Source organism: Mus caroli, unplaced genomic scaffold (genome assembly GCF_978045245.1).
Source record: "Mus caroli unplaced genomic scaffold, Mus_caroli_1 scaffold_16, whole genome shotgun sequence".
NCBI lineage: Eukaryota > Metazoa > Chordata > Mammalia > Rodentia > Muridae > Mus > Mus caroli.
The window spans coordinates 8,312,984-8,326,044 of NW_028227271.1; the positions used below are offsets into that span (position 1 = coordinate 8,312,984).

The window sequence follows — 13,061 nt, forward strand, 5'->3', positions numbered from 1 at the left end:
ATGAAGATACCAAAAGAGTACACATGGTGGGACCCATGGCTCCAGCTGCACATGTAGCAGAGGATGGCATCAGTGGAAGGGGAGGCCCTTGGACCTGTGAAGGCTTGATGCCCCAGTGAAGGGGAATGCTAGGACGATCAGGGGGGAGCACCTTCACAGAAGCAGAGGGAAGGGGATGGGATGGGGGTTTGAGGAGGGGAAACTGGGAAAGGGAATAACATTTGAAATGTAAATAAATAAGATATCCAAAAAGAAAAAAGAAAAAGATATCAAAGGAAAAACCAGGGCTGGTTCCCACCTCATGTAGGTAGTATTTCAACTCTGGAGATGGGGAGGAGGTAACACTGTCCTTCCACGGACAGAGAAGGTACCAGAATAGGAGACAGGATAGAGTCAGGGACACATGAAGCAAATCTAGACTTCGTTCTTGGAGAAGCAGCCAAATGGAGAGTTTGAAGTTCAAAACAGTTCAAAAGTGTTATATCAAAGCCCTGGGCACAGAAGAATATGCAGAGAAAATGGGGCACAAAACCATAGCAGGGAAAAAAAAAAGTCACCATTCCGACATCCTATGAAGAAGGAAATGCTATCAAAGGACCAGAAAATAGACAGCAGGAACTGGGAAGACAAATTGGGAAGTAATTACAAGAAGGAAGTGAGCCCTGAGTGAGCCGAGTTTCAAGGAAGTAGCATCCACCCAAGGGCTAGGGCAATAAAGCATTTCAGGATGGAGACAGAAGAAAACCCAGGGTTCCACTTATGGGCCACTGTGACTCGCTGTGCAGGGGCACAGGACTCTGTCTCAGAGTGCTCATCTAGAACACAGGACACAGGAGAGGTGGGATTCTCAAATCCCAGTTCTCAACGATGAAGCGCAAACCACCAACCATTTTGCTCATCCAATTCCTCCGATGACCTAAGGATCCAGGATAGTAACCCTCAAGGATGTCCTATCCCGCCAAGCTTAGTAAGAGGTCTCCTGGAGAGCAACCAGGAAACCCTGGGACCCACCTGTGAACCAAAAAAGGCTCTGATGGGCAAGCTTCCCAAGCTGGAAGCAGACAATGTCCTGGCAGAGAAAACAAGGTTTGTGAGCACGGGGCAGAATTGTTTTATCCGGCTGCTGTGTTTTTCTAACTCAGGGCCTGTGGGAAGGAAAGGAATGCAATGAAGCTAGAATGTCTCATTTGGCTGATGCAGAGACACAGGAGAGGTGGGATTCTCAAATTCCAGTTCTCAACCGTGAAGCACAAATCACCAACCATTTTGCTCATCCAATTCCTCCAAATCAAATACATCTGAGAATAAAATCACAAATTTCTAAACCCATGACTTTAAAACACAAGTGGTCCTTTTAAAATATGCAACTGGCACAGACAGAACCCATTCACAGACCATAAGGCTTCACTGCACATATACATCCTGTGTCGATCACTGATCACCGTAGTCAAGTTCATTAGCACATATACCACCTCCCACCCTGCTGGGCACCGCACCCCTAGAACTCACTCACCTTAATGTTAAGAACCATCTGATGGCACCTGCCCATTCCCCCTCCTCCAGGGCCTGACAACCACTGTTCAGCGCTCTGCTTCAGTGAGTTTGACATTTTCAGATTCCACATATAAACAGTATTTGGCTTTCCTTTCTGCCTTATTTATTTAGAACAATGTCCTTGAGACTCATACATGCTATCACAAATGGCACAATTCCTTTTTTATATGGCTGAATAACACTAATAGGCATGTGCATATATACACATACATACACACATGCATACATATCCCCATAATACTCATAGGCATGTACACACACATACATATCCCATAATAGTCATACACACACATACAGGCATGCATATATATCCCATAATAGTCATAGGCATGTATATACACACATATATATCCCATAATACTCATAGGCATGTACACACAAATACATACCCCATAATAGTCACAGGCATGTACATACATACACATACATGAGTATGTACACACATACATACATATCCCATAATTTCTTTATCCATACAGATGGGTATTTCCATATTTAAGCTACTGGAAATAATCCTTCAATGCACATGGAGATGCAGGTCTTGATTTCCTTTCCTCTGGGTATATACTATGACTGTCTGATAGTGCGGAAGTTCTACTCTTAACCTTTCCTTGACCCACCATGCTGTTTTTCATAATGGCGCAGCAATTCACCTTCCCATGGAGGTATACATGGGTTCCCTTTTCTCCACGCCTCACAATCGTCGTCTCACCAACTTACCAATTGCTGAATAGAAGTTCTAAGACACTGAAGCAAGCGCTCTTCTGCCAACATAGTCAATGCTCAAAGTTAATAAGTAGTCTCATTTGGAGACCTCATCACAGGGCCAAAGACACAGGACTTAAAAATCAGAAAGACTTGGGTTCAAATTCCAGTTCTAACTGTTCCCATGTGGTGTGTGTGTGTGTGTGTGTGTGTGTGTACTTGTAAAACCTGAGTCCTAAATGGCAGGGCAGTTACACATGGTCATCGGTGTGACCTAGGTGGGAACGGTGTTCCTTATAGGCTTAGAACATTAATTGTTCTCTTCCCTTTTATTCTAGAATATACGGCCATGCCTCTGAAGTTCAGACAGGAACAGCTGCTCACTGATAGGCTTTGTCTGGCCTGTTAAATATTTTTCATCCAAAAATATGAAAAAAAAAACTAGTAGAAATTTTTCTAGATTTTTTTAAAGTGATGCAAAATACATTTTGTACACTATAGTAAAATGAAATACTATGGAAACGCCTTACAGTGGGAGCTAGGTGGGATGGCCCCCACTCATGATCTAGTACTGTGGAGGTAGGGGAAACTCAAGTATTTAGGGACATCCTTCAGACACAGGGACATGACATCCATCTCAGAAAACAATCGAACAAAAATATTTTCTTTCCCTCATGTGTGATGGTTTTGCTTCCACACCCCCAGGGATGTGGCAGCCCTTGCTAGCCACGAATCTGTGAAACGTGTTTATATAGACGGCAAATTCTATACATTTTGGCCATTGTTCTTCAACACCTTAACATCCTTTCGTCTACCCGCAACACTGCCCATTTAGTGGCCCTGATTCCAAGGAAGTTCAGCTCTGAATCTTCCACCCACGACAACCATTTCTTTGTGTGATATTTACACTGAGCCACACGGCCGCCTATAGGCTACAGAGCCACAACAAAGAAACACAAGCACACGGAGCTGGCAATGCTTTCCTGGTGAAAACCATGACTCTAAACATCTAGGATGACAGTGATAGGCACGATTTTTTTTTTTGTCATTTAAAAAAACTTGCATCTACGGAGCCAAAAAATTTAATTCAGCTCTTTGGCTTGACCGCCCACAGTTACATCTTCAGCATGAACACAAAGATGATTTAAAGCACGGTTCCATGAGACAGCATTTCCATCAGACAACGTTCAATCTGCTGAGGGGCCCCAGGCTCCCCATCCTCACACCAGCACCCTGACAGCAGCATGCCATTCAAAGCACCCTGAGCAACATCCGAGGTCACCCAAATCCTGTTTTCATTCATACCAACATTAACATTGCCTTGCAGAACATTTCCCCCCAGAGAGATCCTGACCCATAATGCAGTGGGCCACAGGAAATACACTTAGCGCTCCTATATAGCATCTCATTACTTTCAGCAACCCATGTGGACCAAAACTTAGGGCGGTGCAATTGAACAAGTGGTGCCTAGGAGCTAACAAACACGTACCATCAAGTTACACAGTACACAAGAACGTTATGGGCTTTTCTCCAGAACCGGCCACGTGAGGGGAGACCTACATACAAGTGCTGTTCAAACACAACCAGGGGGAATCTTACCCAGACCGGATGGTAGAGGAGTATGAGGAGCCAGAAAAGGCCTCCTGGAGTCAGGAACATCACCTGAAGGACGAGGAGGTACCAATAAATACAATAAACAAACATAACGGCTGGCGTTGGGCAGCAGAGAGCCCAGAAGAGGTGTCAGACCTGAGTCCCAGGCCTGACTTTGCGGCAAGCGTCTGACCTTGACCAAGCCATTCTAACCTTCCAGGCTCTCCATTTTCCTTTCGTTAGAACTTGGTTAGGTCGGTCAATCAGTGGGCCAGACTCTTGCTGCACACCAGGACGGCCCCCGGAGCTTTTCAGAAACCTGGTTCCCTCATCCAGGAATGTGGTTTTACTGGATGGGCCTCTTTGTCTCTCCAAAATCTCCAGCTGTTACCAACGTGTAAACCAGGGCTGAGATTTCTTTCTTGAAGCAACCTCTCAAATCCCTGCCGTCTTAATCTTGGTATATTAATAATCCTCCTGAGACCTTCTTAAAATCCCAGGATAGACTGCATCTCAGACAATTAAACCAGCACCTTGGGGTGGGGATCAGTTCCCGGGCACCTGAAAATTCCCAAGCTGGTGCCAAGCCGTACCCAAGGTTGACGCCCAGTGTTCCGGACCTGCATTTCCGGTTCCTATACAGGCAATGATGGATGGGAGAAAGAAGGGAAGAGAAGCCCGTAAGTCTCCCCGTCCCTCCTTCCCATGTTAAATTAAGAAGACAGCCGGATGCCAGAGGCTGCTGGTGACTTATAAATGGTCTGCAGACAGCAGTTGATTTCAGGTGAGTTTGTCCTTCATGTCCCTGCCTGACAGGTGGGAAAGTTCCAAACTGCTCTTGTTCTAAATTTAAAACCCAGTGGCATACTTCTCTAACAATGGCTCCGCAGTGTGTTCTCTTGCAACTCTCAGAATTTGATTTGCATGATTGCCTGTAACATGAGCATTGCACTCCTCGCTCCTGAGGTTACTTAAATCCACTTATTAGGCACTGGTGGAGCAAACAAACAGTAATTAGAAACACTGCAGACAGCCTTTTAAACGCTTGCTGAATTACAGGTTTCCTGCACCCAAGCCCATATGCACAACATGTCCGTGGCGTCCTTAAAATCAGAGCCTCAGAAACATGAGCATGGACACACAAGCCATCTCGGAACCTCCTTGGGACTGCTAAAGATGGCTTTAGAAGAGGGCTAACCTCTGCCAGCCCTTCTCACAGCTAGAAGTCTCAGGTGAAAATGAACTCTCTGTGGGCCTGGAAAAAAAGAGAAAGCCTCAGAGGAGCAGCCTTTCCACTGTGCATCATCACCACCGTGGCACAGTTTATACAGTAATGACAGGTGATGCCTAAGGCTGAGAGGCTGGAGTGGGAAACTCAGGGCCATGCAGAACAGCGTTCCATCCTTAGTATCCAAGCCACAGCGGTTGGCTCATGGGACCTGCTAACCTCAGGAGTTGCTGGCCCTCCTGGCCTACACTGAGATCTTTGATGAGAAGTACAACTGCCCACAGTCCATAAGAAGCTGCCCCTTGCCACCTTGCCAGACTAGGACCAGGCAGAAAGGCTCGGGTCACATGCTACAGCCATGCTTACAAGGAAGACTGTTTAACTGAAAGTGGGCACTCCTGCTTATTAATGACTCAGACGGGACCCCTATTCCTGGGCACGGCTGGCTGAGGGTTGAGATGACCTCAGTGGCCAAGGAAAACCCCTCCCTGCGCAGCATGGGCCTCTCTGGAGAGGCTGGAAGATTTTTCTCTCAGTGCTAGCCAACAATAAACAGGAATCGAAGACAAAGACTGTTTTCACCAAAGGCAGAGACCTACTGCCTTTATTAAGTGGTTCTTTCCATCTTGGCTTTAAAGGGAATCCAGCTATCCACTTTGGGAGTTGGAGTCGGGGTGGCTCCAGAAACAGCCTGAATGCCCACTAATAGCTGACCAAACAACACCCCCCACACCCCCACACCCCCACTGACTTACTCACTTGATGGATTGCTACATAGTATCTCAGGCACACACACACACACACACACTTACTTACTTGGATTGCTACATAGTATCTCAGGCACACACACACACACACACACACATACACACACTTACTTGGATTGCTACATAGTATCTCAGGCCAGCCAGCGCATGGCTGCCTCCTTATGACACATTAACGCATGGAGAAAACTACCTCCACAGAACGCTGAGTGCAAAGTCAGAGGAGGTGGTTACCTGGCAGAAGAGCACTCAGAGGGAGGATGTCTTCCTTCAAACTCCTTCACAGCAGTCTGGACTATCTTCTCCTCCACCTGTCCTCCTTCCCCTTTAATAACAGACACGAACTTGGCGGAGCCTGGAGCCTTATTTTGGGGTTCTTTAATCTCCCCACATGCAAACAAAGCAACGCTGTTGTAAACAGAGGGTTAGGGAACACAACTCCTCACAATCCCAGTGTCCAAGGCCTAACACCTAGCTCCTTTGGAGGTGACTATTGGAAGAGGCAGCCTTTAAGCTAATGATTATGTTAATTAGCATACGGCTAGTAGGGTAGACCCTAAACCAGTCAGAAGAATTCTTGCTGCAGGAAGAGGTGCCAAGAGCCTGTGTGCATGCTGAGGAAAACCATACAGGGACACAAGAGAAGGCATCTGTGTGCCAGCAGGGAGGCTGACCTCGAGAGACAGGGAGTGCCGACACCTTGACCTAGGCCTTCCAGGGCTGCATGAAAAGAAACATCTGTTGTTTCAAGACCTGTTCTGGGATGCTCTTATGGTTGTTGTAGCAACTTAAAACAACTGACGAAAAGGCAGACTCAACTCCTTGAACTAGTACAGCAACGACTCCTCCTGGCTTCAGGGGGCAGTGAACATGTGACGCTTTTCCGGTGGTTGGGGGGCAGTGGACCCGTGAGACTCCTGAGACTCTTCCGCAGCTCATCCTTACTCTCCCAGTCTCCTGTGACTCGTGAGCGAATGGAAATTGCCAAACCCTGAATGCCCTAAATCAATTTGAGGTTGCTTTTACATAAAAGTAACTGCATAGGCTAATGGCAGCGAGTTTTAAACAACTAAATGTAGTGGTTCCAGCTGTAAACTCAGGAAAGCCATTTTCATAATGAAAATGCCGATGCTTTTTTTTAATTAAGGATGGAATTGCCAACATAAAAAACTAACAAGAAGCGAGGACTCACTCCTTCCGCTCTCAAATGAAAGGGTTGAGAACACTGTGAAAGGCTTTGCAATTTGAATTACCGGAAATTGCCTAGAATTTAAACCTGGAACTTTCCCAGCTGCTCGACACTTGACACAGGGCTCCCAGGTTCCCAGAATCCCAGCCCCTCTGATTCTTGCTATCACAGCCCCTGTTCCTGTGGCTAGAGCCATTATGCATGGTTATGAGCCATTATGAAGAGGTTATCACCATGTCTAACTCAGCCATGCTAACCACCCTCCATGTGTGCAACGCTGGTGATCCCTCTGAAGGCCTTGCACATGTCAAGCAAGTGACTCTACTCATGACCCAAATTTCCACACCTTTTTTGCTCTGTGAATTTGGCCTTAAAGGGAGGATTAATTATATATCCTAAAAACCCATGTACACTAACACAAACACACATGGGTATGTAGAGGTACGTTTTAACAGCTAAACATTATCTTTCGGCTATCATGAAAGGGATATATCAAAAGCGTTCGTCGGATCTCGAGTCACCCAGGCTAACACTCTGTCTAAATGATGCTGTTCAGTCAGAGACAGGTCCCTGCATTTTCTGTATCACCAGACTATGTATTACCTCTTAAAATCAAAAGCAACTAAATGAGCTGAGGAAGGCATCCTAGACTACTTTTTCTGTTTTCTGGAAACAGAAACTTTCCAATATGAGAAGCAGCTGAGATGGAGAGACCTCTCCACAGCATATGGGCTGGGGGCCAAAGAGAATGAGAAACGTACACGCCAGCGTGACAGGTGACTACCCCAGACACCAGCCAGTAAAGACACACCTTTAACACTGAAAATTAATACTATCCTACAGAGAAGCAGGAGACAACACCTACAGTGTCAGGGATTGGAACACAGAGGAGGCAGGAGGGTGGTAATTTTGAGGCCAAACAGAGATACAAAGTGGCACAGTAGGGGTGGGGGGGCTGGGGAGGGTGATGACAAGAATTCCTTTAGGGAGAAAACAAAGGCTAAACATGAAATATGGCCTGAGATTTATACTGACAGATAGCTCACAATTATAATTCGTTATAAAATGAAAAAGCTGAGGCATGCAATTATAATAATCAACGAATGACTTCATAGATGAAACTTCACGCCAAATTCCCCTCGTTTATAAGCTCCCACAGTCCCTGTGCTGACAGCACTCCAGGACTGATGCTGGCCACTTCCTTCTAGAGTTCTAAAGTCTTGTAGAACACACACCATATTTTTAATACTTTTAACACTATTCCTTTTTACATTTACAGATGTTTTACCTACATTTCTGTCTGTGCATCATATGCATGCCAGGTGCCCAAGGAGGCCAGAAGAGGGCATCAGGTCCCTGGAAACTCAGTTGTGAGCCACCATGGGGGTGCTTGGAACCCAATCCAGCTCCCCTACATGAGCAGCCAGTGAGTGCCCTTCACTGCTGAGCCATCACCTCCCCAGCCCTGACCGATCGATCCCTGGACCTCATTTTGTTTACTCCCTTAGACATAAAGTCTGGCAGTGAACACAAAAGATGACTCTACTGTGTGTTTGCAGGTAAACAGGATACAATAAATGTATGTGACAGAATATTACTCAGCTATTCAGTGTGATTTGTGATATATATTTTATAGGTATAGAATACATAATGAAAAGTTCCAGAAATTAATAACAGTGATGGCTGAATAACTGAGTATGCTTAGTGCTGGGGAAAATTAGGAAAAGATTAAAATGATAAATGTTATGTACATATTACCACAATGAAAGAAATACAGTGAGAGGAAGGACCGCTTATCAGCAAGGCAAGTGAAAAGGAGCCTATGTCTGAACCGCATAAAGCTACAAACGTCCCTTTGAAAGGGCAGGGAAGCGGCTTGCCGGAGCTTTTCCAGGGCTTGTGTTTGGGAGGCAATGTAGCCGGGTGAGCTTGTCTGTTGCGATTTTCCAGCTTCTTTGTTGCTTGTTTGTTGCAGTTCTCCATGGTTTCCAAATTCTCTAGAACTGCTCACATAATCAACCCTTGCAAATACAAAGGGGTGTGGTACAGCCAGAGCAGGAGATACCAGGCTTATCACCAGCAGGTTAAATGCAGATCACAGTCAATTCACCTGGTGGACTATTCACGCAGCCTATCACTGTTGGGTGCTTGCCGTCCCTGTGGCGGCCCAAACTCGTGAGTTAAAAGTTTTATCTTTGTTATAAGGTAATGTTTTGTTTGCTTTTGTTTTTCTTTTTCTCTATGGCAAGAAAGCATGCAGCTCAGATCTGTTGCACCACTAGGCATGCCTCCGCCAGCCTTAGTGTCACAAGTGATGGGCTTGCTCTGGATATACAAGTGACTGACTGGACCATGAACAGTTGTTCTCAAGAGACAGTGAATGTCTTCAGGACAGGAACCTGGGACAAGATGTGGAGGTGACCCGAAGGAAACACCAGACTCACCACTGTGGAAGAACTAGAAGCAAGGCAATCAGAGTCACACAAACTCAGGCAGATGCCACACCGAAAGGACTGCCATTATCACACATGCCATGAAAATACTGTCTTAGTGACCCCACAAGTGGGGACAGTCATGCTTCCCTCCTGAATATTTAACAGGATGGAAGGTTCTGAGTCTGTTCTCAACAGGCGATCAATCTAAACCATGAGCTTCCTTCCATTTCCTGTTCAAATGAAGTGGCTAATAAAAATCAAACAAACAAACAAACAAAACGCAACAGTGAAATGCTAAAAGTGTTAGTGTTAACAGGCACGGTGACAGAAGCACAGGGAAATGTTCTACATACTTTCTCACTGACCCCAGTGAGGACCTTGTAATAAAGTTCACGAGAATTTTCTTACTCTTTGTCCCTCAATAATAGAAAACTATTCATCACTGTTTGTCAGTGACCTCATATACCAGAGAAACCATCAAGACGCTTGCATTTCCTTTTTGGATAATCCTCTTTTGAAATTTTGCATTCCTTAATTGCAGTGGGTCCTCAGAGTCCTCAGAAAGGTCTGTTACCCTGACAAGGATGAAGACACTACCAGGCAAGCTCCCAAGCTTTGAAAAAAAACAAAACAAAACAAAACAAAAAAAACCCTGATTCTAAGTGACTACGGTGCTCCCAAGAGGACCCAGAGGTCCAGTGTGACCAACAGTGGGCACTGTGTCTATTCCATGACCGTTGATCTACATGCAAACTTGAAGTTACCCACATGTCTTAGGGAGCTGATAACATCAAACATTGCATCAGATCAACACCAAACAAAACCCTCCCTGTAGAAAGGCAGCTCCTATCTTTGCTAAGATCAACCTCCTTCCCATAAAAAAACACACTCTGCCTTACCAAGCCAAGAATACCAGAGAACAGTCAGCCGTTGGGAATTTCCTTTGTGCACAATAAACTACACAAGCTGAACTCGCTACCTTAGGGCTGGGGAGCTCAAATTCATAAGCCTGCACATCAGCAATAAGCCAGGCTTGCCTGACGGAAGAGAAAATACAAACAACTTTGCCGGGGCCCATCACGTTATAGAACAATGATTCTGAACCTACCTAAGCCTGCGACCCTTCAGTGCAGCTCCTCATGTTAGGGTGTGCCCCAATCGTAAAATTATTTCCATTGCTATTTCACAACTGTAATTTTGAGGCTATGATGAATTGTAATGTAATTATATGATATGCAGGATATCTGATATGTGACTCCCCACAAGGGGTCCTGGCCCACAGGTTGAGAACCACTGCGCTAGAACAAAGGGATGCAGAGGGTATTCTGCACTGAGGGTGAGGAATCTGCCTGGGCCGGATCTTGAGGGCTGGCTAGTTCAGCATCTCTCTGTGGGCTGCTGGGTATGAAGGAGTGGGACTGACTCTGCCTCTGAGAGGGTTCAGTTCATGCTGACTCCTTCTTTACTGCTAGAAAACGGGCACCATGAAACCACACTTGTAATGCCTGCTTGTCTGTTCTCCTTACCTCGGAACAAAGCATGAGGCACTTCCATTCTCTCTCCAGTCTTTCAAACCCATGTTTCTTGCCCTAGAGAGGTGTCAGAGAAGAACCAAAGAGGCAGAAACCAGCCTGCTTGGAGGATCTGGAAAGAGTATCTGGAGCCAACTTCCAGAGCATGACAGTGGCTAGTCCCTGCGGGGTTCTAGCACTTGAGGGCCTGCCCTGTGGGCGCCAAGGACATCCCTGCCAAGCTCAGCCGGAGTCAAAGCATCTTCAAACCATTTCTGTACTCTGCCGCTGTCCTCATCCATTGACTGTATGTGTGAGTGTGTGTGTGTGTGTGTGTGTACATACATGAGTGTGCCCATGCATGTGTGAGTGTGTACATGCACACTCTCTTGAATTTTTGTTTGTTTTTCTTTTGTTTTTGTTTTGTTTTGTTTTGTTTTTCAAAAACTATGGCTCTCAGCTTTTCACAGACGATGCTTTAGCAGGATCTGATAAAATCCAAAACCCCTTTCCCTAGGGAGAAAAGAAAATCTCAAAAGCAGAAACACATAGAAAGAATTATCTAGAAGCTCTGAGAAGCTCGAACCCCTAAGCCCACCATACATACCGGGAGGAGGAATACTATGCAGTCTGAACATTTCTGGGTGACTGCCACATGCCAAGCACCAAGAAGAACCCACCTCAAGCTCAGCCCCTCCCCCCCCCACGTTCTGACTGCCAGCCCCTCCTCCCATGACCTGCCTTGGTTCCCTGTAAAACTACTGGGAACATCTACCTGCCTTTGTGCTATCTGTTGGGGAAACAGCTACTCATCCTGTCCAACAGAAATAACGCAAAACTTACACGCTCCCAAGCCCGTCCTCCAAGAGGCACCACTTCCTTTTCTCCTTCAGTAGCCCCTGTACCAGGGATCCCACGGCACTTCCTACCCTCGAGAAGTCACATGCCCCTTTCCCTCTGTTAGGACTGTCAGCAGCGTGGAGGGCGTGCGTGGTCAGCAACTAAACCACGTTCCATTTTCAGCTTCTAGTAAAGTCCCCACTCAGGAGGAAAGCACTCCACTGAGGTAAACAAATATGAATCAGACAGTTTTAATACACGTGTCCCTAACACTCAACCTGCTGGGACAGTGATGTCAATATAAACCTTAAAGGAGCGATGGCAATAACCTAGACACAAGGATGGACAGCAAGGGCAGTCAGAAGCCAGCGTGAACGAGGACCATGGTACTTCAAAGTCAGTCAGAGGGTTCGGGAACCAAGAGTTAAAGAGGGAGCAGGCAAGAAAGAGAATCATGGGATGAAACATACAGGGATGTGGCTTTATCCTCTGGAAGATGGCTTTGCCTGTTTCTTGTTTTTACTTAGTAAAGTAATGGAAAGAATAAATAAGCAATTATGACCTCACTGTATGTAGATGAGTGCCAGCCTTTCGTCTTTATGTACTTTATAAACATGTACGCCTGCACACGTGACTAGTGGTGCTTCCATCTTACTAGAATGTCTTATGTTTGCTATGTACCAGACCCTGTGCTGAATATGAAATCACTTAATGACTACTATTAATCATGATCCTTTTGAAAGATAATTATGGTTTTACCACTGTGAACATGACCAAGGCAACTCTTATAAGGACAACATTTAACTGGGGCTGGCTTACGGGTTCAGAGGTTCAGTCCATTATCATCAAGACTGGAACATGGCGGCATCCAGGCAGTCATGGCGCAGGAGGAGCTGAAAGTCTTCATCTGAAGGCTGCTACCACAACACTGACTTCCAGGCAGCTAGGATGAGGGTCTTAAAGCCCATGCCCACAGTGACACACCTACTCCAACAATGCCACACCTCCTAACAGTGCCACTCCCAGAGCCAAGCATACACAAACCATCACAATGGGTGATGCTTGGCACGAAGACCATATAATTCACAAGCAGCCGAACCAAGCAGAGTTTAACAGTGTTTTCATCTCAAAACTCCATTTCTTTCTTTCTTTTTTTTTTCCACTTGCTTGATTTACAGAAAAAAAAATTAATTTATTTTTCCAGTTTTCTCAGAGGTGTCCCTTAGGGATCCTGATTAGCAC

The 13,061-nt window shown here is 45.8% G+C and overlaps 1 protein-coding gene across 3 annotated transcripts in view; it reads right to left on the reverse strand.

The window, feature by feature from the left end:
* Positions 1-13,061, reverse strand: part of Ano6 (anoctamin 6) — a 187,060-nt gene that overhangs the window by 143,073 nt on the left and 30,926 nt on the right. The window contains exons 1-2 of one of the 3 annotated variants that reach the window (XM_029469721.2): positions 4,066-4,436; positions 3,859-3,921 (exon numbers count right to left, since the gene is read on the reverse strand). The exons of 1 other annotated variant lie outside the window; for it this stretch is intronic. In XM_029469721.2, coding sequence (XP_029325581.1) covers positions 3,859-3,921; positions 4,066-4,081 — 79 coding nt within the window. In that variant the 5' untranslated portion in view covers positions 4,082-4,436. Of the gene's footprint in view, positions 1-3,858; positions 3,922-4,065; positions 4,437-13,061 lie in introns of those variants that run through there. One more of the 3 variants, XM_021183694.3, reaches the window with a different exon arrangement.